Genomic DNA, 25,797 nt, shown 5'->3' with positions numbered 1-25,797 from the left:
TCTCCTTCTACCAATGAAAATTTAAATTTTTAAATAAAACTACTGTCTTTTGAAATCCTAATATATGATAAAGTTTTTTATCCCTGGCATCCTTCAGGACCCTACTCAGACACTACCTTCTTTATGAAACCTTCTCTAATCAGATTTAATTAATCACTCCCTCCTTTATGTTCCTCTTTGTACCTTTATGGTAGCACTTACACAATTTCACTTGTATTTTGGTTTGATGAATTCCTGCCTCACTTCCCACATTAGATTTTAAACATGTAGTACAATGCCTAGCACATGCTCCGTAAGCATTTGTTGAACTAATGTTGAATTGAGTGAACTAAGGTAACCAAACTGTCCCTGAGTTTTATCAGCTTGTGGGAATAAATGAAGTCTCATGAGCATTAGCTACCTTTGAACTCCCACCTTTTCATTTAGGAAATAAAGTATTTTACAAAGCCCCCTTCTCCATCACAAGGATTTCTGCTTATCCCAAGGGATATTTCCCAATCTCTCATAAACTGTTCCTGGTTTTGATTTCTGTTGCTCTGAGGCACAGCTGCCACTTACTTTGTATAGTCCCCAGAGACACATCTCCCCAGCCCCTGCCCCACTCCAGCTACTGAAGGGCAGATCTTTCAATTCATATAGTACTTATAACCTTTTCTCTCCAGGTTACTTGCATGGCCTGGGTAACCAGGTACATCCATCCAAGCCTCAATTCTGCCAATTAGATTCCTCTGTTGCACTAATAATGCAGATAACAGATTTGAATTTATGAACTCTGTTGGACAGTTTTTCACCACACGAAGCTCCAGTTTTACTATACCTGGGAACCTGTTTCTCTTACTGACCTATCATTTAGTCTCTCTAAGGCCCCATTTCCTCATTTATAAAAGAGGGTTGCCTTGCTGGGATGCTCTCTTAACACTGCTGGGTTTCTCTTCATTGCACTTATCACCATCTGGCATATTGTAGTTATTTCTTTGTTTGTTGTCTGTCTATCCCAGTAGACTGTAAACCCCATGAAAACAGGGTCTTTGCTGGTTATTTTTTAACTGCTGTGTCCCTAGTATATAGAATAGTGCCTGACACATAACTGTCCTCAGTAAGTATTTTTGAATGAATGAATGAAATAATGTATCAGAATTATTGTGTACATTTTAAGGCATTGCTCCAGTTGTCTATTTCTGCATAATGACGTACTTCAAACAACACCATTTTATTATATCATGTGATTTTTGTGGGTCAGGAATTTGGACAGGTCTCAGCTGAGCAATTTGTCTGCTTCATGTGGCATTCACTGGGTCACTCAGTAGTATTCAGCTGAAGGCTGCTCTGGAGGTCCCAAAACAACTTCACTCACATCAGGCATAGAATCCAAGTGATGCCTGGTGCCTTCATGTGGACTGCTGGGTAATATTGACTATTTCACAAGTTGTCTTGGGGCCTCTCCTCAGTGTCTCTACAGCAAGGTAATCAGTCTTCTTTCATGGCAGCTCAGTATATCAAGAGACCTAGGTGGAAGCTGACCCAACCTCAGAATTTATGACCTCACGCCACATTCTATGGGTCAAGAAAGTCACTAAAACCAGCCCAGATTCAAAGGGAGGAGAATTAGACCCCATCTCTCAATGAGAGAAGTAGCGAAGAATTTTCAACCATCTTTAATCTATGATATTCTTGCACCTTTTGGCCATAAACATTACTATATGCATTGCTTACTTCCTCCCAAATCCCCCAGAAGTTTCATAACTTTTACTGGGTCGGTTCAAAAGTCCAGAATCTCATCATCTAAATCAAGTTCAGGTGAAGAGGAGGCTTCTGGGGTCTGTCCTCTGGGGTTTTTTCTTTGAGTCATTCTTTTTTCATAGGAAATGATCCTTTTCTGCAGTTGGGTAACTTTCTCAGCCTGCTTTCCCTCAGTAGCTGGTTGAAGGTCCAAAGGTATCTTTTCATGCCATGTTCTCTTAACCCCTTTCAGTCCTTGCTGGTACAATTTGCTTAAAAACTTTGAGGGCATCTTTTGTACTAATTTATAATCAAGTCTCCTAGACAAAAGACATACCACTTTTTATTCTGAAACAAGGTCTTCTGTACCTTGGGCTGCCTGAGAGGCTGCTGTAAAATAATGGGCCCTTAAAATTTTAGAAGCTCTTTTGTCTAGTGGAAAGGCACACCCTTAAGATTCGTACTGGCCTCTTTGTTTAACTGAAATGGTATATGAGGTGCCACCTTAAACCTTCTTGAGGTCTTAACCATGTGTCTAATTGTTACATCTTGGATTTGATTTTTTTTTTTTTCCCTGAGACTACTTATTTTGAAAGTGTTTGCTATTTGGAGAAACTGAAGATGAGAGAAGCAGTTTGATTTTTGAATCTAGCAACTCTTGGTTATATTTACTCTAAATTCTGCTTAAAAACTGAATGGTTCTTTTTTTTTTTTTTAGCCCATCTTTTTCTATCCCTATCTTATCATATGTGGTTAAAAGCAACTAGTTAGTACGCTTGAAATTCTGCCTAAAAATTTTCCTTGCCAGATCTACCAATTCATTAGGTGCATTTTCTATTTTCCACATTCCCACGGGGAACGGTTTTGCTAAATTTCTGCCAGTATATAACACAGGTCATTTTTTTTTTTCAGCCCCCAATGATATTTTCTTCACTGTCCTTCACAGTCTCTCTAGCAGTCTCCTCAGTGTCCTTCCAGCATTCACTAACCCTCTCCTAGAGGTCTTTCCAGCTTCTGCTGCATCCAGGTCCCAAAGACACTGCCACCTGTGTAGGTTTTTGTTATAGCAACAACCCACTTACAGGTACCCAATATGGCTCCGCTATCTATTGCTACTTAGTAAACTACTCCAAAACTTATGGCTCAACGCAAAAAACATTTTATTAAATCTCATGGTTTTAGGGATCAGTAATTCTAGCGTAACCCAGCAGGGCAAATTTACTCCATATAACCACAGCTGGAGCTGCTCGATTACATCCAGCTGATGGCTGAACTGATCTAGAAGGTCCCAGACTGCTTCACTCATATGCCAGACACCTTGGTGGGAACTGCTAGCTGGAGGGCTCAACTAGGCCCCTTCCTGTCTCCATGCAGTGTCAGGGCTTCTCCACATGGTTTCTTTAGCATGGGAGTTTGTTATATGGCAGCTCAGGGCTTCAAAAGCAAGTACCTCCAAGAGTCTTGCATGAAGGCGCAAGGATTTTTTTTTTTTTTTGAATTAGCCCTGGCAGGCCCAGACATCCCTTCTGTTGTATTCTATAGTCAGTTAAGTCTAAGGCCAACCAAGATTAAAGGGGAGGAGAATTAGATTCCACCTCTCAATGGGAGAAGAAGGAAAGAATTTGTGGCCATCTTTACCACAGACACTCTATTCTTGGCTGCAGAATGATTCCTCTCTGCAAAGGACATTTTTTAAACCCAGGGTTAGAGAGGTAGACATGAAGCTGTGAGGGACAAAGGAGACATCTGCTGACTAACCAAGTCAGCTGAGCCAACTGCAGTGGGCAGTGAAACGACAGACGCTGCAGACGTCGTCCTCCTATCTAAGTCTCAGTGACTGTTAGGGGTCAAAATCGGGGAAGCAGTGCACATAGTGAGTGGTTAAGCATGATGTTATGGAGCTAGACTGGTTTCAGATATCAGCTCTGTATACTTAGGCAACATACTTTACCTCCCTGTGTCCCAAAGTAGTCACTTACAAAACAGAGTTAACTAGAGCCTATCTCATCATGTTATTGTGAGGATGAAAGGAATCGGTACATATAACACTTTTAGAAGAGAATATGGCAAAAATATGTTAGACATGGTTATGTTTATTATTACCTTATAGTTCATGGAGTAATCTATATCAAGAGCAATAGTCCTGAGCTTCCCTGGTGGTGCAGTGGTTAAGAATCTGCCTGCCAATGCAGGGGACACGGGTTTGAGCCCTGGTCCAGGAAGATCCCACATGCTGCAGAGCAACTAAGCCCATGTGCCACAACTACTGAGCCCTCCTGCCACAACTACTGAAGCCCGCATGCCTAGAGCCCGTGCTGCACAACAAGAGAAGCCACCTCAATGAGAAGCCCACGCACTGCAATGAAGAGTAGCCCCCACTCAACACAACTAGAGAAAGTCCGCATGCAGCAGTGAAGACCCAATGCAGCCAAAAAATTAATAAGTACATAAATTTATTTAAAAAAAAGAATCTGCCTGCCAATGCAAGGGACACGGGTTTGAGCCCTGGTCCAGGAAGACCCCACATGCCACAGAGCAACTAAGCCCATATGTCACAACTACTGAGCCTGCGCTCTAGAGCCTGCAAGCCACACCTACTGAGCCCACGCACCACAACTACTGAAGCCCACGTGCCTAGAGCCCGTGCTCTGCAACAAGAGAAGCCACTGCAATGAGAAGCCCATGCACCGCAACAAAGAGTAGCCCCCACTCGCTGCAACTAGAGAAAGCCTGCACACAGCAACGAAGACACAACGCAGCCAAAAATAAATTAATTAAATTAAAAAAAAAAGGAGCAATAGTCCTTTTTACCCAGAGTCCAGCTGGGGAGAAGGAAGGGAAAGGAAATTCAAAAAACTAAATAAGTGGAAGGTAAAAGTACCACTGGAGTATTTGGAGCTGAGTATGAAGACAGAGATACTTTCCTATTTTTTGTCCCTTATCATCAATTTAGACATTTCCTGAAGCACAATCAATTGACCATTGCAAAAGCAGTGTACTCAGGAAAGAATAACGTTAACTGATTTAATTTAACAACATTATCTATCCAGATTCTTTGAGTTCTAATCCAGAAAACTGGGAAAGATATGCAAAAAGGAAGATGTGTGACTTTTTACCATAATGATCCATGGGATCTATAGTCTTCTCTCTGCCTTGGTCTCAAAATGAGTTAAAAAAATAAAATAAAATGAAAAAAATTTTAAAAAGTGTGTCAGGATAGACCACATTATGCTGCAGTAATAAATAGTCTCCAAATCTCAGTAACTTAATACAACAAATTGTATACATTTTGAAATACAACAAAAATGTATTTCTTGCTCATTCCACACGTTCAGTTTGGGCCAGCAGGAACACTGATCATCAGAGTCACTCAGAGACCCCAGCTGATGAAAACTTCATCTTGACAAATATTGTCTTCAAGTATCAGTACAACAGTGGAAATTGACAGTAACTGGTAGATTTTATTGTTGTTCCAAAATACTCACCCCTTCTGTACTCTGTGGGCAGAGTGTACTTTTCTGCACCAAGGACTCTGGACTTGGCCATGTGACTTACTTTGGGGAATGGAATATGGCAGAAGGGACAATGTATGCATTCTGAGCAGAGATTTTAAGAGACATCACAGTCTCTGCCAACTCTCTTACACTCCTGTACTCTACCATGAGAAGAATATTCCCCAGGTATCCACTGCTTCTTCAGTGGGGGTCCTGGAATGAGAGCTACATGAAGCAGACTTGAACCCATGCCCAACCAAGCCATACCTGAACCACAGATCCTTGAGTCGAGCTGGATGTTTGTTGTACAATGCTGATATTTGGGAGCTCTTTGTTAAGCAGCATTGTTTCAGCAAAAAGATGACTAATACAGTGACTCAACACAGCAGAATTTCATGACTAGCTACCACAGATAATGGTTTTCAAGTAAGCATATACAAGAGGAATACTACTTACTAGTTAGTATTCTGAGAAATATAAAGTAAAATGAGATGACATTAAATTATTTATATACCATATAGATAGATATAGACAGATATCTAAAATACCTTATTACTATTATTTGTTATCTATTAAATAAGGAAAAATTAAAATGATAAATCCTAGTGCTCTTGAAGCTGTGCAATATGTTAAAATTAGAAGGTCCTTTTATCCTAAAATTCCTATACCTTAAGAAGTTATACTAGGGAAATAATTCAAAAGACTAAAATAATGAAGGTAGGAAAACTTCATTAAGGCATTGTTTATGAGAGTCTAATATTAGAAACAGCATAACTATGCAGTAATAGAATATTATTAAGTAAACTATGGTTACATTGATTTATATAATATACAATCATTAGAATAATAAATATGAACATTCTCTAACAATATGGACAAATATCTAATAAATGAAAAAGAGGATATAAACATGTCTAAGCTGTACGTAATTGTAACTATACAAATAGGTATGTAATATATATGGATAATAATTGTAGGGAATATGGAGAAATTTAAACTGTTGTGCTAGAGGAGTAGATATGTGGGTGAATATTTTCTTTTAAAACATAAGACAAAAAGTTCTTTTGACAATGCATTTAATTTTAAAAACAAAAAAAATTTCTTTTTTCAATAATATACTCTTATATGTGTAAGAGAGAGTCAGCATTTGGGTTAAATGATATATTTTCAAAAGACTGGAAAGAAATTAAACTTTTAACATTGATTATCTCTGGGTATTATGGGTAATTTACTTTCTATATACTTTTCTGTAATTTTCAAGTCTTTTACAATGAATGTGTTATGAACTTAGTAAACAAGTTATTTTAAAAATGAATAAGCATATTTTCTAGCCTCGCTTCTGGGACTCCACAGTTTATCTAGTTAGTGCTATAATTTCTTCAATGCAGCACATGTCTGGCTGTAGACAGAGTTCCTCTCCAAACTCAGTAGCCCATAATTTGATTTGAGACAAAACTAAATATAGTACCAACTTTGGTATGGAAGATGGAACTCTGACTCTCCCTACTCCCCCTTTTTTTTCTTTCTTTCTTTTTTGGCTTCAGAGGCAGCAGGAGATTTTTTTCTAGAGAAGTGACCTGTGAGCCTTGTCAATCTGGACAGGCTTGACCCTGTCAATCAGGTCAATCTGGACCTTAAAACATTTCCTGGAAACGTTCTAAGCTCAGGAGCAGTGTGGTCTTAGGTACTAGTTGTGTTGAGGTTGGGGGGGTTCTAGCCTAGGGGCCTTTCAGACATTTCTTCTGAACTCTCAAATGTTTTAGCGTTACCCTGCCCTCCCAACCCTTATTCTGTACTGATAATTAGGGGAACTAACCCAAGAGATGGGAGGCAGAATGATAGTGTGCCCCAAGAATACAGGCTCCCCACAGTCTCAGCAATACTTAGGCATGCTAGGGTCCTTCCTGAGTTAACCTCTTAGGATACCTGAGAGAATCAATTCATTCTAGAGAAGGCTTGTTGGTCTTTTCTTCAGAGGACATGTCTCCGGGGCCACACCATGTAGAAGACGGCCTGTATCAGAGCCTTAACAGAGACCTTCAGCGTTTTTGTTCTCAAATTTATCATCTGTGAAACGAATACAACTATGTCAACATTGCCACATGTGGGCACTATAAAGCTTTCTGCAAATTAAAAAAAAAAGGTCAGTGGTAATGCTAATAATAATAGTGATTATGTCACTTAATAAAAAGTTTTTATTTTAGAGCTAAAAAGGAGCTTGAAGGCTGTAAGCGCTTTAATTATAGAATGTCTGACATGTCTAAACTTTGTTACATAAATAGATGATACAGGGTCTCAGGCAGCACCATCCCCAAAGAGCCCTTTCCATGATCTTAGAACAGTTATAGGGAAGATCCTAGGTCCTGATGGCTACTGTCTTGAAGCTTTTCTTGCATTCTGGGAAGTTCAGGAACCCTCTGCCCTCTTGAAGCTAGTGGAAGAGCCCAGTAGCCTCTGTGCTTGGGAAATTGAAACCCAGGGAGAGAGAATACCATAAAAGCAGGATGTCTGAGATGGAGGCAGCTAATAAGGCTGCAAGGTTTTGTAAGGATGCTTCCCTTACCGAGGAAGGTTCTTGGTCTCCCCATCAGTGGTGACACTAACATATCAGATCTCTAAGAAAATAACATCATGTCCTGTGATCATTTAGTGTCTGCATCTGCATTCACCCACGATTGCACCTAAAACCTTCCTAGACTCCAGCTCTGGCTCTGGGGTTACCTGTGGGTGGGGTGATGCAGGCACACAAAAGGACTTCCTCTCCAAATTTTCCCGACAGTTGGCTGGTTTTTTCCAAAGCCTCTCAGTGGGACAGGCGAGGGACAGAGGGCTGGGTAAGGAGGCCTCTAAGCTCTCTGCTCCTCTGCCAGCATCATCCAGGCAGGGAAGAAGGAAGGGTGTGTTCAGGCGGCGGCGTGCAACCTGGGCCGGCTCGGCCCCAGCACACTGGCTGTGGGGAGCCCCGCCTCCCCTCGCGGTTGACAGCTCAGCTGGTGCAGAGCAACTCGTGCCAGCCAGTCGTGTCTCAGCCTGGGAGTGTGTGCGCACACCGCGGGCTGCCTCTGGCCCCAGCTCCCAAAACAGCTCCGCGCACCGCTCCGCTCTACGTCCAGCTTCCTACTGAGAACAGTCCTTCCCTTGTGTCCGTAGCACCGTTAGCTGGATGTTTGGCCACGTCAAATCGGTTTTCTAAAGAAGCGGGGAGCAGAGCTCTCTCTTCTCCGACACAGAAAGAGGGAGCTGGGGAGGAAAGGTTCCTTGCGCTGGAGAATCGTGGGCCAGGCTTCTCATTTTCCCAGGCTCCTTCCACTCCCGGGTGAGGAGCGCCCCGCGAGTAAGGACAGCGCCTGGAAAATGGAGCAGACGTGGACAAGGTAGGTGAGCTGCTTCTTCCCCCCCGACCCCCGCCGCGTTCCGGATTTAGTGTCCCTCCACCCCACCCCTGCCCTTGCGCCCTTTTGGAGAGGTCGCCCCTCGCCACTAGGGGCCTTTGAAAGCTTCTCTTTCGATTGCCTCCCCTCCCTAATTCCCGGCCTGCTTCTCTTGGTCCTGCTGTACATGTTCTGTTCTCTGGTGTTTTCCTGCTTAATGAATCTCCCTTCCACCTAGTCTTGATGTTAAGGATATCCAGTGAGGCTGCCTGGAAGTTTTTGTAGAAATGTTTCTCTGTCTTATAACTGTTCCACAGATGAGAGGGGATTCCCCCAGGTCTTTCTTTAGAGATACCTTTGATGTCAGCTATCTTGAAAAATATCAGATTCCTTCTCACCCTGACACGTTTTCCTACTCAACCTCTACTAGTCACACAAAGGCAATGGACTGAGTGAGCAGAGCCTGCAATGCTCATCTCCAGAGTTTCCAGTTGGAACTGATGCTGGGAGAGGAAAGGAGAAAGAAACAAACCAGGGTGCCCGTCATTGCTCAGGCTTTGTCGAGGTCGGGGTGACAGTTGCTTTTAGGTCAGATTTTGGAGATGCACAGTGGAATTGTGTTTCCTCCATGCCCCGTTGCTTCCCCCCACCCCCAATATACTTTAAAATGGGGCTTATTCAAGGATAAGAGATGATGTCTTGAGACAAAGACTTCATTTTTGTTTTTAAGGGGAAAGGGTGATGGAAAGGCTATTCAGAGGTGTTTCTGTAACAGGTAGGCCTCCATCTCCAAGATTTAGCTTTGGAGAACTGGAGCGGGGCCAGATACGTGTTCTGAGTCCTAACAGAGGGCAGACTGTACTAACACAGAAGGTAAATGTGGGGCTTAACAGTACTTTGGAAAAGACCTGGCGGATCTTAGCTGATTGTTCAACAGGAGAGAACCGTATAATGTGAACTTGGAAGAAAGGACATATTGAAGATTAGAGGGTATTGATAAGAAGTTCACTATCTAGATTTACTTTTTGCTCTTTTCTGCTCTTCACAGGCCTCTCCTAGAGGCTAGTGCTCTGTTCCGAGCATCACTAGATAAAAGGAGTGCAATCAAGAGACACGAGGGGACTGAGAACCGCACTTGAGGGGTGGCCAAAGGACCTGGGGCTTTTTAGTCTGGAGAAGTAAAGACTTGGGGTGGGGACATGGACATGGTAGCTCCCTTCAAATATTTGAAGAGCAGCTGGTGGTAGAGGGAATAGATCAATTAGATCGATTTGGAATCTCTTAGGAGGACAGTGCAACAAACTGGAGCAAGTTGTGAAGATGCAAGTTATGGCTTACTGTAAAGGAAAAGCTTTCTAACAAGTGACCTGCCTGGACAGCAAATAGGTTCCTGACCTTGCCTATAATTATTCAAGCAAACACTAGGTGACCACTTGATGGTAATGAGGGTGAGTGTATCAGGGATTCTTGCTCTCTATCCATGTTTTTCACACTTAAAACAAAGTATTATTTATTAACTTGTTTGAACTTTAGATATAGCCATTTCAGACAAATTCAGAAATAAGTTAGAAAAATCACAAATCATATGTGTATAGTTCAATTAATTTCACAAACTGAGCATACCCATGTAATGAGCACTAAGATCAAGAACCAGCACCCCTGAAGCCCTCATGATGCCAAGGATAACCATTATCCTAACTTTTAACACAATAGATTAGTTTTGTCTGGTTTTGAACTTTATGTAAGTGAAATTTTCCACTGTGTACTTTTTCTTATCTGGCTTCTTTCATTCAATCTTATGTTGTGCAAATCTTCCACATTGTGTGTAGTTGTAGTTCATTCATTCTTGCTTCTATATAGGATTCTATCGTGTGTAGATATATCAAATGTATTTATCCATTCTGTTGTTAATGAGCATCTGGGGCTATTATGAATAGTATTGCTATGAACATTCCTGTACATGTCTTTTGGTGACCATATGCACACATTTCTTTTGGGTAAATACACAGAATTTCTAGGTAATAGGAAATGCATGTTCATCTTTTGTAGATACTTTCAAATAATTTTCTAAAGTGGTTATGAAGAGGATATTCAAAGGGCTGAGATAAAGCGTAAAGGTGCTCCACATCACTGGTCATTAGGGAAATGTAGATTAGGACCACAATGCTATTCCACTATGTACTTATCAGAATGGCTGAAATGGGGACCTCCCTGGTGGTGCAGTAGTTAAGAATCCACCTGCCAATGCAGGGGACAGGGTTCGAGCCCTGGTCCAGGAGGATCCCACATGCCGTGGAGCAACTAAGCCCGTGTGCCACAACTACTGAGACCATGTGCTACAAGTACTGAAGCCCACGCGCCTAGAGCCCATGCTCCACAGCAAGAGAAGCCACCGCAATGAGAAGCCCGCGCACCTCAACGAAGAGTAGCCCCTGCTCACCGCAACTAGAGAAAGCCTGCACGCAGCAACGAAGACCCAACATGGCTAAAAATAAATTTTTAAAAAAGTGAATGGCTGAAGTGAAAAAGACAGAAAATAACAAATGTTGCTGAAGTAGAAGAGTCATTATGTTCACAATTTTTTTCTATCCCTACCCTCAATAAGAAATGTATTTACATTACAACCAAGTACACTCCCATATGTAACTGAAACAAATGTGTCATGTAACAATAGTTAACCTTACTATGTGTTTTGTACTCTGATCTTTCCCCACCCTATTCTTTTCCTTTAAAAAAAAAATGCTTGTATGACTCAATTATTTCACCACCCAGTGGGTCACAGATGGAAAAATCCTGTAATCATATATCGTAACTGATGTCTCAGATACTTCCTAACTGGAAGCTAAGATCAGTTCATAAACATTTATTTTAAATGTGAGCCCAATACAGGTGAGGCACTGTGCTGAATGCTAAGAGTAAAACAATGAATGAGAGAGATGGTTTCTGCCTTTGAGGGTTTGACTTTGTTGTCTATAATTCTAATAGAGGCTAAGGCAGACATATGCATTGGCAGTTCTGGGAGCACAGTGGAGAAGCACAACCTGGAGGATTCAAAGAATAAAAATTAACTCTAAAGCTACCACTTATATTAAGCTTGCATTTGTTAGCTTTTGTGTTAATCCCTTTGTGTACTTTATTTCACCTAATGCTCACAACCCTATGAGGTCTGAAGTAAATGTTATTATAGTCATTTTTAAGACAAGAAAATTGAAGTTTAGATTTAAAAGTTGACCAGGTAACACACACAGCTGAGGAAGAAATATAGCCTGGAACTATCTAATTCCAAAACCTATTCTCTTAGCTGCTTCACTTGAATTGAGTCTTGTAGGTGACTTGGTTTCTGAGTTGCTTCTGAACCCAGCTACTTATCCTGACTGTGATTAAGCTTATGAATAAGTTTAAGACTATGATTCTATCCCCAAATTTCATTCTTGGCAGTTCTGGAAATTCCCCTCTCTGAGGGGTTCTTCACATGAGCCTCCATATCCTTTATCTTGCTCAGTCTACCCACAAAGGACAGGGTGCTGAGTATTTGAGTTCTCAAACTTAAATATCTCCTACTCCCAGCTGGATATCATCTGCCCTCTACAAGTCAATGGGAGTATTTTTTCCCAGGGATGTTGCCTGACTGTTGTCAGTCTCTTTGGTTAAATCATTTGGAGAGAGCGTGGTTTTTTCTGGAATAGCAAATTAATGAGCTAGTTTGGTCCTTAACTGAACTGATATCCATGAATCGGGAAAGAGTTGTCCAAGGAATATACTCATGGAGGTGATGAGGAACCTGGTGATGAAGGTGATTTGCTCGCTTCGTTAGTCTAGTATCAACAGGCAAACAGCTTCTGCTGCTCTAAATGTTTAGCATTCATGTATCTGGACTAGCAACTCCCTAGAGCAGTGTGAGTGTTTCAGAATCCCCGTTTGTATTAGTTTCCTTTTGCTGCTATGACAAATTACCACAAATTTAGTGGCTTAAAACAACACAAACTTATTATCTTGCAATGCTGGAGGTCAGAAGTCTGAAAATTGGTCTTCTAGGCAAAAATCAAGGTGTCAGCAGGACTGTGTTTCTCCTGGAGGCTCTAGGGAAGAATCCATTCCTTGCCTTTTTCTAGCTTAAAGAGGCTGTCCACATCCCTTGGTTCATGGTCCCTTTCCAGCAATGGCATCACTCCAGCCTCTGTTCCTTCATCCCACCTCCTCCTCTCTCATTCTGACTCTCCTGTGTATCTCTCACAAGGACCCTTGTGATGACATTGGGCCCAATGGGGTACTCCAGGATAATCTCACTGTCTCAAAATCCTTAATCACATCTGAAAGTCCCTTTTGCCATGAAAGTGGCAAAGTCACAGGTTCCAGAGATTAAGACTGTGGACTTCTTTGGAGAGCCCTTATTCAGCCTGCCACACTGTTAAATGCTGGAAAAGGCATTACTAATTCTCCTCCCCTTTTACATGGACATTTTCTTGTTTCTAGCATATAGGAAAGCTGAATAAAAGTCAGATAAATCATATATGATCCTTATACAACTTCCCTGAACAAACAACTCAAGACAAAGAGAACTTGAACTATTTAGGGGCTACCTTTAAGACTGAAGGTTAGGAAAGGAAAGCAAATTAATTAGTCTGTTTTGTTTTGTTTTCCCTTACCCTGTAATTTGATTTAACAAAATGCAAGCATTGATTGTATTTGCCTGCCATGGCTGTGAACATTTGGAGAAGGGAAGTAGCATCCAAGAAAAATAGTGATTTGGTCTCAAAATTTTAAAATTCTTTATTTTGTTTCTCCTCTCCCACGTGGTTAAAGTGTAGCCTTCAAGTAGGACAAAACGCCCATTTACCCCAGTTATATTGCATTTAAAAGATACCCCTTTAAAGCTTATTTGCAATTATTCTGCTCAGTATTAACTCTCAGCCTAAAGGAAGCAAGGACATTTATTTCTCTTTGAATTTGTGGTGAGTTAGCAGAGAGTCCTGTTTACTAACGCATAGTTACAACCAGAGATGGCATTTCTCCCCATTTTATAGATGTGGGAGCTGAAGCTAGAGAGGTTAAGCAGGCGTTGGAGCATGAAGATCTGGTTGATTCTGGTATCTTTGCTTACAGCGCTTTTTATTAGGAAAATGCTACTTTTCATAATTCTATAATTGAAACATGTTTGGACATTGGATTTCCTATTTAACATTCAGCACTTCTAGCGATTAATTTTCTGCATTTGAGGTAGGAAAATCTCTGCCTTTGCAACTCTGATCTGCTTTTAAATAGGCCTATGCTTGGATTTAGGCTTGAGAAATTTATCTCCATCAGTGCTTTCACTCCCACTTTCTTATTTCCTATACACTAGATCAGACTGGACCCCCTTCTTCTTGCAGCTTACATGCTAAGGCTGGATGTAAAATACCAGAAGTCTGGGAAGTGGTTATTTCTGTCTCTGAAAGGATAAGTTGGCTGACCTTCATCACAGGGCCCTCTGCATTCTGGGTGGCTCAAGGGTAATTTATACAAGGCTGTGTGGAGTATCCATCCATTCAGTAGATGCACTGGGACACTGCTCCTATTGAAATGGGCAGAGAAACTGAAATTTTATTCTATAAATAAAATTCCAAACTGGGCTCAGAACATTCCACAAGTTGTCCCTGGCAAAAATTCAAATAGCATTTAAAGTTAGAAGAAAGTCCAGAATAAAAGAGATGTCATGGTGACCCAAGGTAGCTCTATCCAATTCTATTTTGAAACATTCAGAAGCACTGAGGACTTGTTTACCTCTGTCTCAGGACATCTTCTGAGCTCTATGATCATCAAGACAAGCACGATCTGAATTTTCTTTTTTTTTCATGGCTGAAGCACTTCACTAGTCATAGACTATTATAACAACAACAACTTGTATTTTTCATAGCATTTTAGTAGTTTCTAATACATTTTCCCTTAATCTGTCTCATTATCTCATTATCTCCTTTTCTTTCTGTGTGTTCCATTCTGCAGAAACGTCTTTCTCCCTTTGCTTTTCCAAGGCCAACTAGGGAAGAGGTAACCTGCACCTGGTGTCTACTTATCCTGGCCAAGGTAGAAGAGTGTAAAGGAGCAATAACTGCTGATATGTAGAAAGCATTGACTGACAAAGAAAACTGAGTCATTTCTAGCACTTCATACAATTTGAGAATATATTTTCCACTTCATAATGTGGAGCATTATTATTCATAATGTGGAATAACGTCATGTCATATTATAATACTTTACTTAATCAGTACCCTATAGTGAGTCCTTTAGGTTTCCAGTTTTTGACTATTATAAGTAATTCTTGATAAACTCTAGGTGCATAAAGCATCTTCTTCCATGGGATTATTTTTGAATGATAGATGTTCAGAAGTAGAATAACTGTGTCAAACACTTCTAGTTCTTGAAAATACATTGCAAATTGCTCAGGGTTTAGACTCATATAACTCATATTAAAATGAAGGATATTTCATTCCATTTAAATATCTTCTTCAAGACCTGAGTCCCTATATTGCAGAAGGGGAAGTGGAGGCACACTGACATAAAATGGCATATCCTAGGATAATCGCAGGTGAATCAGTAGCAACATTCTCAACTTTTAGCCTCTCCGGGGTAAAATGCTTCACTATTGCTATTAATCTCTGTTACCATCCTAAAGTGTTTCCTGAAATGATAAACAGAAAATTTCAATATAAGAAAGTAAAAGTGGATATAAATTACTTCAAAGTTCTGCAAACACATTAGGATGTCTATTGCAAGGAGAGAAAAAAATAGTTGCTGTATTTGGTTATGGGATTATGGATAACACCCCTTCTATGCTGCTTTAAAGCTAAGTCAGTATATGTTTTTATAGCAGAAAGAAACTTACATTTATTCTACCAAGTGACAACATGTAAAGTTTGGAACTGAGTTGGTCTTAGAAAAGATTCTTCTGTGCATTATTTATAGATTTCCAGATTATTGGTGCCTTGGGGGGCAGAGTTATTGCCAGAAGACCTAGGGAGCTGGTGTCTCTTTACTCATCCTGAGCTAAAATTATTATGAGTGGGTCTTAATATACCAGTTGTTCCCGCCTACACACCTGGCGTTGCCTTTGCTAGGATAACTTTGTTTATTCTTTAGAGGTTAGTTTCAGCATTATCTCCTTTTGGAATTATTTTTGGAATCTACTTCTGGATGTTCTCTATAGCCAGAGCACACTCTGCCTTCTCTGTTACTGCATGTGGCTAGTTAGTTTACTTGGTATTTTACATACTCTATAAGTTTATTGGAAGAAGGCACTGTCTTTTGTCTCTAAATCTTCAGTATCTTACAATATTTCTAGCACATAGCAGGTCCTCAGTTAAGAACTTTCTAGAGAACATTCCCTGCAAGGCTCATGTGAATATCTGTTTGGTAGGTGTCTCTTTACTCTGGAATGGATACAGCAGGTTATCAAATCTTGATGCCATTATACATTCAAATGGTATTTATTCGTTGTTTAAGAAATATACATCAAATTCCTGTTACGATCTAGACTTCTTAAATGCTGGGTAGCTGACAGTGAATGATATAAAAACCCTGCCTTCAGGGTGCTGACATTCTAGACAGGTCACAATGCACAAGTGTATATTACTGCTGTAACTTGACCTCACAGTTCCTTAACTCTAAATCACTTCAGCACACCATGAACACAGCCATCCTTTGTAGCTCATCCTCACTCCAAGTTCTCTATCCTTAAGATCCTTAACACTGAAATTATATTCCCTGACCACAAGGTCAATTCCTCCATCTCTTCATGCTTTCTGAATATTCAGTTTACCTTATCACTTACTCCTTCATATCTTCCAGGCCATCGGCTCCTCATTCATCTCCCTACTGACCCGAGACCTCAGGGTCAGCTGTTCGAATCATTTTTCAGCACTGCTTTAGAATCTCTTACTGCTTTAACAGTCCCCCACCCTTGGTAACCCTCAGTTAATTTTATTATCCTCTGGGATTCTATAAGTTTTGTTCCAGTACATTGTAAAACCACACTGAGAAGGAAGACTCTAGATTCATTCTTTCTAATATTGGGCAGGTTAATGGGCAGCTTTTCTCCTCCTCCCCTGACTCTTCCTCTTCCCCTAAAAGTACAATCCTCAAAACCTCTCATTACAATAATAGGAATAAAATCAAGATGCTAAATTGCATGTTCGGTGTTATTTCTATTTTGTGGAATTCATACAGGTATATAAACTGAAGAACAGCTATAAAGAAATACATGAAAATCTTTCTCAATGTTGCCTTTAAGTGGTAGCATTTTGTATTTTTTATTTTTCCTGTACACATTTCTCCTTTCCAAAATTTCTGGAAAGAACACATAATTCTTTAAAAATCATTAAAATCAGGCACTATAAAGGAAGGAAAAAGTAAAAGATTATGCAAATAAAAGATCAGGTGAAAACAGAAAAAAAATCATCTATCTCTTGATGTTTGGTCAGGGGCTCTGAGATAGACCGAGCCACAGCCTCGGCATTCCCCAGTGCCTTGTGAACAGTGGTTGTTAATGAAAACTGCATTGCCAGGACCAAGAGTAAAAAGCACAAGCTAAGTTTCAGAAGTAGGTGGAGAGACCATATACCATCCCTGAGTGATGTGGCTGAATTCAGAGAAGATTATTTTCACATCTCTTTTGAAAGCGTGATGTCAGTGTCCTGGCTGATGCAGGGGACAGGGAAGAGAATTTATTAGATATTTGCATGTCTAATAAGCTCATAAGGCAAAGTGAGGAAAATAATTATTTGAACGGCCTTTTATCTGTTTAAGAGGTTTCTCTGAACCTTGAGGAATAGCAGCATGAAAAATGTTAGTTCCTTTTAGGATAAAGACAGTGCAGGAGGAAAATAAGTCATAAAACTCAAGTTGTTGCAGATGCACAGTGATGCACAGTGATGCTTGTAGCTCCTGGTAGTTATTGAGGACTTAGCACTACAGAAAACTGCCTCCCAGAGTTCCATCTGGCCACGGCCACACTCAGTGAATAGATCCTGTTGAGTGAAGGGTGTAATTGCAGCCTGTACTGGAGAAAAGTGATGGTACTGTACCCATGCCAAGTCAGCTCACACTTAGTCAGCATGCAGAGGGAGACTCACAAGTGATGCTTTCTCTGTTCTGAGGGGCTTTGCCAGTTAAGCATTCTAGCTTGCAGAGGTTATAATGATAGGTCTTGAGATGAGAAAAAAAAATTATAATCTCGCTGTATTTATTATACAACAGTCTTGTGCTCTGCATCTGTGACTTCTACCCTATTTGCATTTGAATGTATGTTTTTGCAATTCTGTTGCCAAATGGGGGATATTGGCAATATTTGGAGCAGAGAAGATATACTCAGTGTCTCTCTTGGCAAGAGAAAAAAAGATCTGAGAAGTCTCAGAGCTTGTTCACTAAGGGCCTTCCCAATTTTGATTGTGTCTATTTCCATCGCCTCTCCTGGCTGTCAGCTTATTCCCTTTGTCTTTTAGGGACAATGCCAAGTGTTATTACAGAAAGGATTCAGGGGAGGCATGAATATTTGGAGGAATGTGGGTAGAGATAGGGAAGTATAAAATAGTGGATGACTCACTTTTCAGGATAGAACCTATGTAAAAAGTCATACTTGCCACTTCCTTTTTAGGATTTTAATTCATTTGTCACATGGCATCTGTTATACCAGTACTCAAATACTCCACTGTGAGCTCTGTATGCATTGGGGATGGGTTGGTGTCCCAAGAAACAAATTTGTGTCAGGATTTGAGTCTAAATTGCATCTCCTCCCCACAGCAGCACTGCCCACACTTCCCTTCACCTCACTTTCTCAAGGGTCATTTCCCTGGAGTCCAGGCGGGTACAAAGGAGGCCTCTGGCAAAAGTGTGGGTAGAAATAGGGCATACTGGACGAGTAAAAGTTTGGAGTCAGACAGATACAGCTTTCAAGTTCAGGCTTACCACAAACTAGCTGGATAATCTTGGGCAAATTACTTCATCATTCTAGGCCTCTTGTTTCCTCATCTGTAAAATAGGGGTAACAGTACCTACTGAATTTTGTGAGAATTGAATGAGATAATGCCCGGAAAGTATCAGTCAGTCAATAAATGGTGGTGGGTGGCAATGGTTGTCCACAATATAATGATAACGGTCGTTTAATTCAAGATTAGTGCTGAGGAAAATTCCAGTGTAAGAAAACACGTTGAACTGTAAAGTTACGCACAGGCAGTCTGAAGACTATTACCTGTAGATGTCTTTGTTTCTAAGTTGGCACTACTTGTGAAACCCTACCATTCAAAAATCCTCAGAGCTGAAGCATCACGTATTAAAGAAAGTAGGCCACAGTTCTCCTCGTCCTCCTGGCCCGTTTATATCTGCAAGGGTTGATTGTGGATATAAATTTAAAACATGAAAAAGAGATGCTTGAACATTAGAAAGATTTCTTTTATTTGAATCAGAATCTAGAAAATCATGTCAAACGAGCTTTAAAAATATGGAATTAGAACAGGGTGTGTGTTTGGGCCCCAGTAAACAGCAAACTTGGGCAATCTTCCTGTCGTACTACACATCCCCCACTATCTGAGACGGCCACACTGAGACTAATCCCTTACATATTTTATCTTTTATCAAGGGCCTTGAAAGAAGACCAGTGTAAATAGATCAGAACATGTTCCTTAACTTTTTAAAGAAGAATTAACCTTTTAGTATAAAAATAGTAAGAAATTTTTAAAAAGGAAGATATTCACTTGTATTTTCTACCGTCGTAACCCCCCAGCCTTTTTACTCCTCTGGATTCGCTGCTACTCTGTATAGCCAGTATCTGTACACATTTTTACTCTAGTATAAATCTTAGTCCTAATCCTTTCTTGCTGATGTTATTTTAAATCACCTTTAGGGATTCCAAGTAGTTAGATGAAGCTGTCGTGTTTGAGGAGGGAAGTGTAGATGAAAAACTGGTTTTCCCTTTGACTCCCCCTAATACTCCTGCCTCAGGGTTAGAGTTTGGGGGAGGAAGGCTTGAGGAGGGGAAAGGTAAAAAGGAAGTTGGAAGGGGTCCTGAGGAGCAGTTAATACTTACTCAGGTTGGGGGAAGCAAAATAAAGCCCTGAACACACCCTTTATTTTCCTATTTGGGGGCCTTTGTCATGTTTCTTTATGTATTCATACCTATCCTCCAAGGCCTGAATTCAGTGTTCTCTGTTTTCTGTAGATTTCCTAGACCCCCCACTTCTCATCGGGACAAAATAATTGCTGTCTCATTTACGTTCTGAGATTTCTGTTTTCAATCTCATCCTTCTACTCATTATCTCTTTGAATCCTGTCCACCTCCCCCAGTAGACAACTCTGGGCACCTTGATTTCAGGGCATTTCTTTTTCACCTTTATGTATGTTTTGAGAAGCAACTTCTCAATAAATGTTTATGAAATGGAACGAAAAACTCTAAAAAGAGCAACCAAGGCCCAGTTTTTTGCTCTAAGTGCTGGTATGGCAGATTGCTTTTCCTCCTCCTGAACTTTTGTTCATAATGAGAAAGGCATATAGGAAGGAGTTTGAGAGACAGAAAGTGCCTCTGGGAGATGGCCTCTGTTCCTCAGCCTCACCGTGAAGGAAGGGTGGTGGCGCTCGATAAAGTGGGGGGTGGGGGGCAGACGGTGTGGTGCTCCGACGGCCTGAGTGTATGTGATTGCCTTGGGGAGGCAGCCTGAAAAAGCAACCGCCACTTTGGGGGTTTGGACACTCTTACGGGAAGAAGTAGCCCTAGGTTAGTCATCTTAATAGGCTGACCAAGGAAAGGAAATTAACGGGGCCTCGACAGACAACAGCTCCTTAGATATAGTCTGGGGTGGTTTTGGTCTGCGATACTAGTATCTCGTAGTGTTGAAAGAATTGTTGCAGACCTGCTTTGTAATGTTGAAGCTGTATGGTTGCCATCTTGCCCTTGTTCATGAATAATATGGTCCATTAACACGATCCATTACTTTTCTCAGTCCACAAATTAAACAGACCAAAATACAAGGCAATAACACCAAATACGCAGTTTGCAAAGGATGGTCAATGGCTGCCTTATAGAAAATATCCCTCTGCAGACTCCATCCTGGTGTTACCCTTTGGTAAGGAAGGACCCAAGTTTCGACCCCTCCTCCCAATGTTATGAGAGACCAGACTAGTGGGACCAGTGAGCTGCTCACATCTTGGAAAGGAGCCATATGAATGGCCATTTTCAAGAAAAGCAAAATTGAGTGCTTGGCTAGTCCTAATGTAACTGAAACTACCATACTTAGAAAACTACTGGAAGAAATCACCAGAGCACAGTTTGACAGCATCAGAGTATCAGAATGTAGCAGACAGCTCTGAGAGGAGCAGTTATTTTCTGATCATCCTCAACCTAATCACCCTGGAAAATAGTAGGAAAAGCTAGTACTGTGGGCTATTGAATGTTGATGTATTGTTTGGGTCCAGTATCTTCAGAGCTCCTTACCAGCAAGTCAGGAAAATGCGGGTAATACACCAGGCAGAAAGTAAGTGGGTGAACAGCTGGTAGGTGGGTTGTACTTGGAAACTGTTTGGTTCTTCAAATTAAGCAGGAGAGTGTCTCAGCAAAAATTAGTAAGTATGGGGAATTCCCTGGCGGTTCAGTGGTTAAGACCCCGAGCTTCTACTACAGGGGGTGCAGGTTCAATCCCTGATTGGGGAACTAAGATCCCGCGTGCCGTACAGTGCAGCCAAAAAAAAAAAAAATTAGTAAGTATGACTTTAGTGGAATTGGTATCAGTATTGACACATTGGTGAGGTAGCGAGCAAAAAGATAAGGCTCACTGAGGGAGAGTTTAGTTCATTTATACAAGAAAAGCATGTAAGGTAAAACATGCAGGTAACATGTATTGATAAGATAGAAGTATCTTTGGGGAAAGATTATATATGTACATCTATGCAGGAGAGCTGTAAGTGCCCTGGTGAACCACATGCTAGCTTAGCATCAGTCATTCATTGACTGATGTTTTTTTAAAAAAAAGAGAAAACTAGAAACATTTGAATTTGAGAAACTAGGACAAGGGTATACCATTTTTTCTGGGCTTGGGTAATAGAGAAAAATTTACCAACATATGTTACCGCTGTGTGTGTGTGTGTGTGTGTGTGTGTGTGTGTTTGTGTGTCTGTGTGGCCAGGCTTGGAGTCTGTCTCTAGCATACCCCAATTCTCTTTGCATTTCGGTTTATCAGATATTGTCACAAATTGCAATCCCCTAGACATAGACCCTGTGTTTCTTCACCATGTGCCCCTTCTCTGGGGAAGCATCAAATTCCTTACCAACCTTTCGGAAGCAGCTGAGTGAGCCCCACTCTCTGGCAATATGAGAGGGAACTTGAGCTGTTAACAGAGTTAAAGTGATTTTTAAAAAATCTCCTGAGACTACAGAAAGCCCATTAACTCAGTATTCATCCAAAGTGACCTGTCTACCCTTCTGGTATTGCTTCATAGGCAGGCAGCCAGCTCAGGGTGAGTGTGGGGTTGGGGAGAAGGTGAAGTATCTTGTGGCATATGCATCGCCTTGTTGTAACTTGCTCCTGGTCTAGAATATGGACTCTTCGGAGCAAGGAGAATTGAATGAGATCATGTCTGGAAAGTTCCCCCATCCTTGGAAAGTATTAAAATGGGTTTTAATACTGTTCGCATCTAGGAGAATAGAATTGTGTAATTACTGCAAGGAACCTTAGAAATTCATGCATGTCTTTTACACATATTTAAGGAAGCGGAAGCCCAGTGGTAAAAGTGACTTAGTAGCTTAGCATCGCAAATTAATGAATTGTGTACTGAAGCCAATAGGTAACCCAAGACAGTGTCTTAAAGCAGAAATGAAAATTTTGTCTGCATTTGATCTATACCAGGGTGACAGCCTCAGAGACCTATAAGGAGCCAGGCTAGTATCATAAATGAGCGCACGAGCTGGGATTACAAAAAGAGGGAGTGACAGGAACTGTGGCAAACTGGAGAACATGTCTCTTCTGTTTAAAGGCAGCAGGTTATCCCCCTGTGTGGGAAGGCAGGCCCAGTATTGCCAGACCCATTCATTTTGCAAGAGAAGTTAGCAATGGATCAACCTTGTATTGACCAAATCAAGCTTGTTGGATGGGCTGAATTTGGCCTGAGGAATGGCTTTGCTCCTGACAGCAGATACACAGTTACCCAGGTCTGTGGGCTGAGCACAAAGGAATCCATCCAATGCATGAATAGCAGCAGCTAATTATAAGTTTTTTCCCCACAAATTTTTCAAGACATTGTTCTAGCTGATAGTTTCAAAATCCTTGCCCTACTTTTTCTCAACAGAGGGAAATCCATAAGTACTACATTCATCTCTTTCCTTCTTCACTCTCAGGGAAAGTTTTTAATGAGAAGTGGAGAAGGGGAAGAGACAGAGGGCCTGGAAGAACCCCAAGCTGGTGATCTGCTTTTGAATAATAAAGAATCACCAGGTGGTGGGTATAGTCCAGTGTGCCCTGTCTGGTACTTTCATGTCCATCTGGAACTTAACAAAGTGAAGATTTATGCCAAGATCCAGCCCTGAGGCAGAGAAGAAAGAACACCAACAGTTTCTGAATAAATGCCAGGCTCTCTTCTGCCTCTCTGTGAATGTCTTCTGGCTTTTAAAAAGAGAAGCCTTCTAAATCTCTGACAATATAATTATTTTTAGAACAACTAACTGGGAGTACCCAGGGGTTTAAGGAATAAGCTAAATGTTGGAAGCATCTCTCTGTAGGATTATTGCAATAACCTCCCTGTTTTGCAATAACCTCCCTGTTTCTGCCTTCCCCACCCAGAGAGTCTGTTGTCAAAACATTAGCCAGACCTTTCAAAACATTTGTCACTCCGTTCACCTCTTTTTTTTGACTCACAAGACTCCAGTGACTAAATTTCTGTCAATGTCCCAAAGGCTTTATACAATCTGCCCTCTGCCCAACTTTCCTATTATTTCCTTCAGCTCACCTCCTGCTACTCAGTCTGCCCAGCCACACTGGCCTCCTTGTTGTTCCAGAAATGCTCTGGCATGCTCCCTCCTAAGAGCCTTTGCATTTGATGTCCCCTGCTTAGAAGACTCTGCCCAAATACTCATATTATTGCTTCTCAGAGAAACTTTGCCTCCTGAAAATTGCAATCCCCTTCTCCTCCCCATAGCGCCAGGATTCCCTACCTCTATTCCCTACATTAATTTTTTTTTTTTTTTTTTAAGGATTAAGGATACGGTCTTTATTCTCAAAGCCTTTGCAGTTTTTTTTTTTTTTTTTTTTTTTTTTTTTTGCGGTACGCGGGCCTCTCACTGTTGTGGCCCCTCCCGCTGCAGAGCACAGGCTCTGGACGCGCAGGCCCAGAGGCCATGGCTCACGGGCCCAGCCGCTCAGCGGCATGTGGGATCTTCCCGGACCGGGGCACGAATCCGTGTCCCCTGCATCGGCAGGCGGACTCCCAACCACTGCGCCACCAGGGAAGCCCCCTACATTAATTTTTTATAGTATCTGTCCCCAATTGCTACTGTACGTTTTGCTTTTTTGTTTCCTTTTACTATAATATTAGGTCCATGAGTGCAGGCATTTTGGTCTGTTTTGTTCACTGCTACATTTGTGGAGCTTAAAACTGTTGCCTAAAAACATAGTAGGTGCTTAACAAGTATTTGTTAATACATTTTGAGACTTTTTTCCCCTTCTGTGCTAGGAATGGTGACCTTCACTGTGCTGGACAGATACACCTCTGACTACTGCATCATGGTGTTTTTAACATTTCCGTTAATGGACTTTGTCTGTTTTCCAAGTTTTCTAGGTCAATTCTACTTCCTAAACACATCTAGATTTTTTTTTTTTTTTTTGCTTCTCTCTATTTCTCCTATCCTATCCCTTAGTTAAAACTATCACAACTTCTTGCTTTCCCCAACTACTTTTGTTCCCTCTACACAGTGTCACTCAACAGCCAGAATGATCTAAAGTCTAAATCTGGTCACTTATCATTCATTCCCTCATTTAAAATCCTTCAGTGGTTTCCCATTGACCTGCACAAAAAACTCATATCCTTCCTCCATCCCTCAGGGCCCTGCATGGTCTGGTTGCAAGATTGGCTTTCTCTGTTCCTCTAACAGGCCAAGTTCCTCCCTGACTCAGGGTCCTTGCTGTTCCCTCATGATGGAACACTCTTCTGTTCCCATTTTTCATCTGGCTGACATTCTCTTCCTCTCAGTTTAAATGCTCTTTTCTCTGAGTTCCTCTGAGTCTCTCTACTAGTTAAATTACTCTGCATATTCCTTCATAGCACTTGCTACAATAGTAATTCAGTGCTTGTGGTACTGTTTGTCCAATGGCTGTCTCTACAAATACCTATTGAGGATAGAAACCCTTCCTGTGGGGTTTGTCTTTGTCTTTCCAGCACTTAACACTGTCCCTGATACATAGTACTAGCTTAATGATTGTGGAGAAATAAAGAAAAATAGATGTCTTGCCACCCAGGGACTGGACACTGCGTGGGGTGGTGTCTCATTAATTAACGATGTGTTTCTCTCCACAGAGATTATTTTGCAGAAGATGATGGGGAGATGGTACCTAGAACAAGTCATGCAGCAGGTAAGGAGGTTGTGGGACTTGCTTTGCTAAATTCTTGGTCTCCTGCTGATCATAATTCCCTTAAATTATAGACCCTTTAATTTCACCATGGCATGTAGTATATAATTCCCCACCTTCCCAGAACAGTGCAGTAAATCATAACTGAAATACTTATGTGAACTCTTCATACTTTTTTAAAATTAATTTATTTATTTTTCGCTGCTTTGGGTCTTCATTGCTACGCGCAGGTTTTCTCTAGTTGCGTCAGGCGGGGGCTACTCTTTGTTGTGGTGCACGGGCTTCTCATTGCTGTGACTTCTCTTGTGGAGCATGGGCTCTAGGCAGATGAGCTTCAGTAGTTGTGGCTTGCGGGCTTAGTTGCTCCGTGGCATGTGGGATCTTCCCAAACCCGTGTCCCCTGCATTGGCAGGCAGATTCTTAACCACTGCACCACCAGGGAAGTCCCAACTCTTCATACTTTTAACAGTTCTGTAATTGCAAGTTAAAGTCACTTGTAAAATGATTAAGATAGATTCTTCCACTGAAATGAAATCTCTAATATACCATTAAAATGAGTATAATAACAGTGTCAACCTCATAAATAAGATTAGAAAAGCTCTTAGTCCAGAGCTTGTCAGGGAATAAACACCCAGTAAA

General features: G+C 41.1%; 1 protein-coding gene across 17 annotated transcripts in view; it reads left to right on the top strand.

The window, feature by feature from the left end:
- PDE4DIP (phosphodiesterase 4D interacting protein) overlaps positions 1-25,797 on the top strand; it is a 223,861-nt gene that overhangs the window by 26,105 nt on the left and 171,959 nt on the right. For 15 of the 17 annotated variants that reach the window (XM_073808764.1, XM_073808762.1, XM_073808796.1 and 12 more), the window contains exon 2: positions 25,106-25,161. In XM_073808764.1, coding sequence (XP_073664865.1) covers positions 25,106-25,161 — 56 coding nt within the window. Of the gene's footprint in view, positions 1-8,220; positions 8,592-25,105; positions 25,162-25,797 lie in introns of those variants that run through there. The other 2 variants (XM_033860629.2, XM_073808820.1) reach the window with 2 other exon arrangements.

This window comes from Tursiops truncatus, chromosome 1, assembly GCF_011762595.2.
Source record: "Tursiops truncatus isolate mTurTru1 chromosome 1, mTurTru1.mat.Y, whole genome shotgun sequence".
NCBI classification, from domain to species: Eukaryota; Metazoa; Chordata; class Mammalia; order Artiodactyla; family Delphinidae; genus Tursiops; species Tursiops truncatus.
Note: the sequence above shows the minus strand (reverse complement) of the source record. Positions and strands in the feature narration are given on the sequence as shown.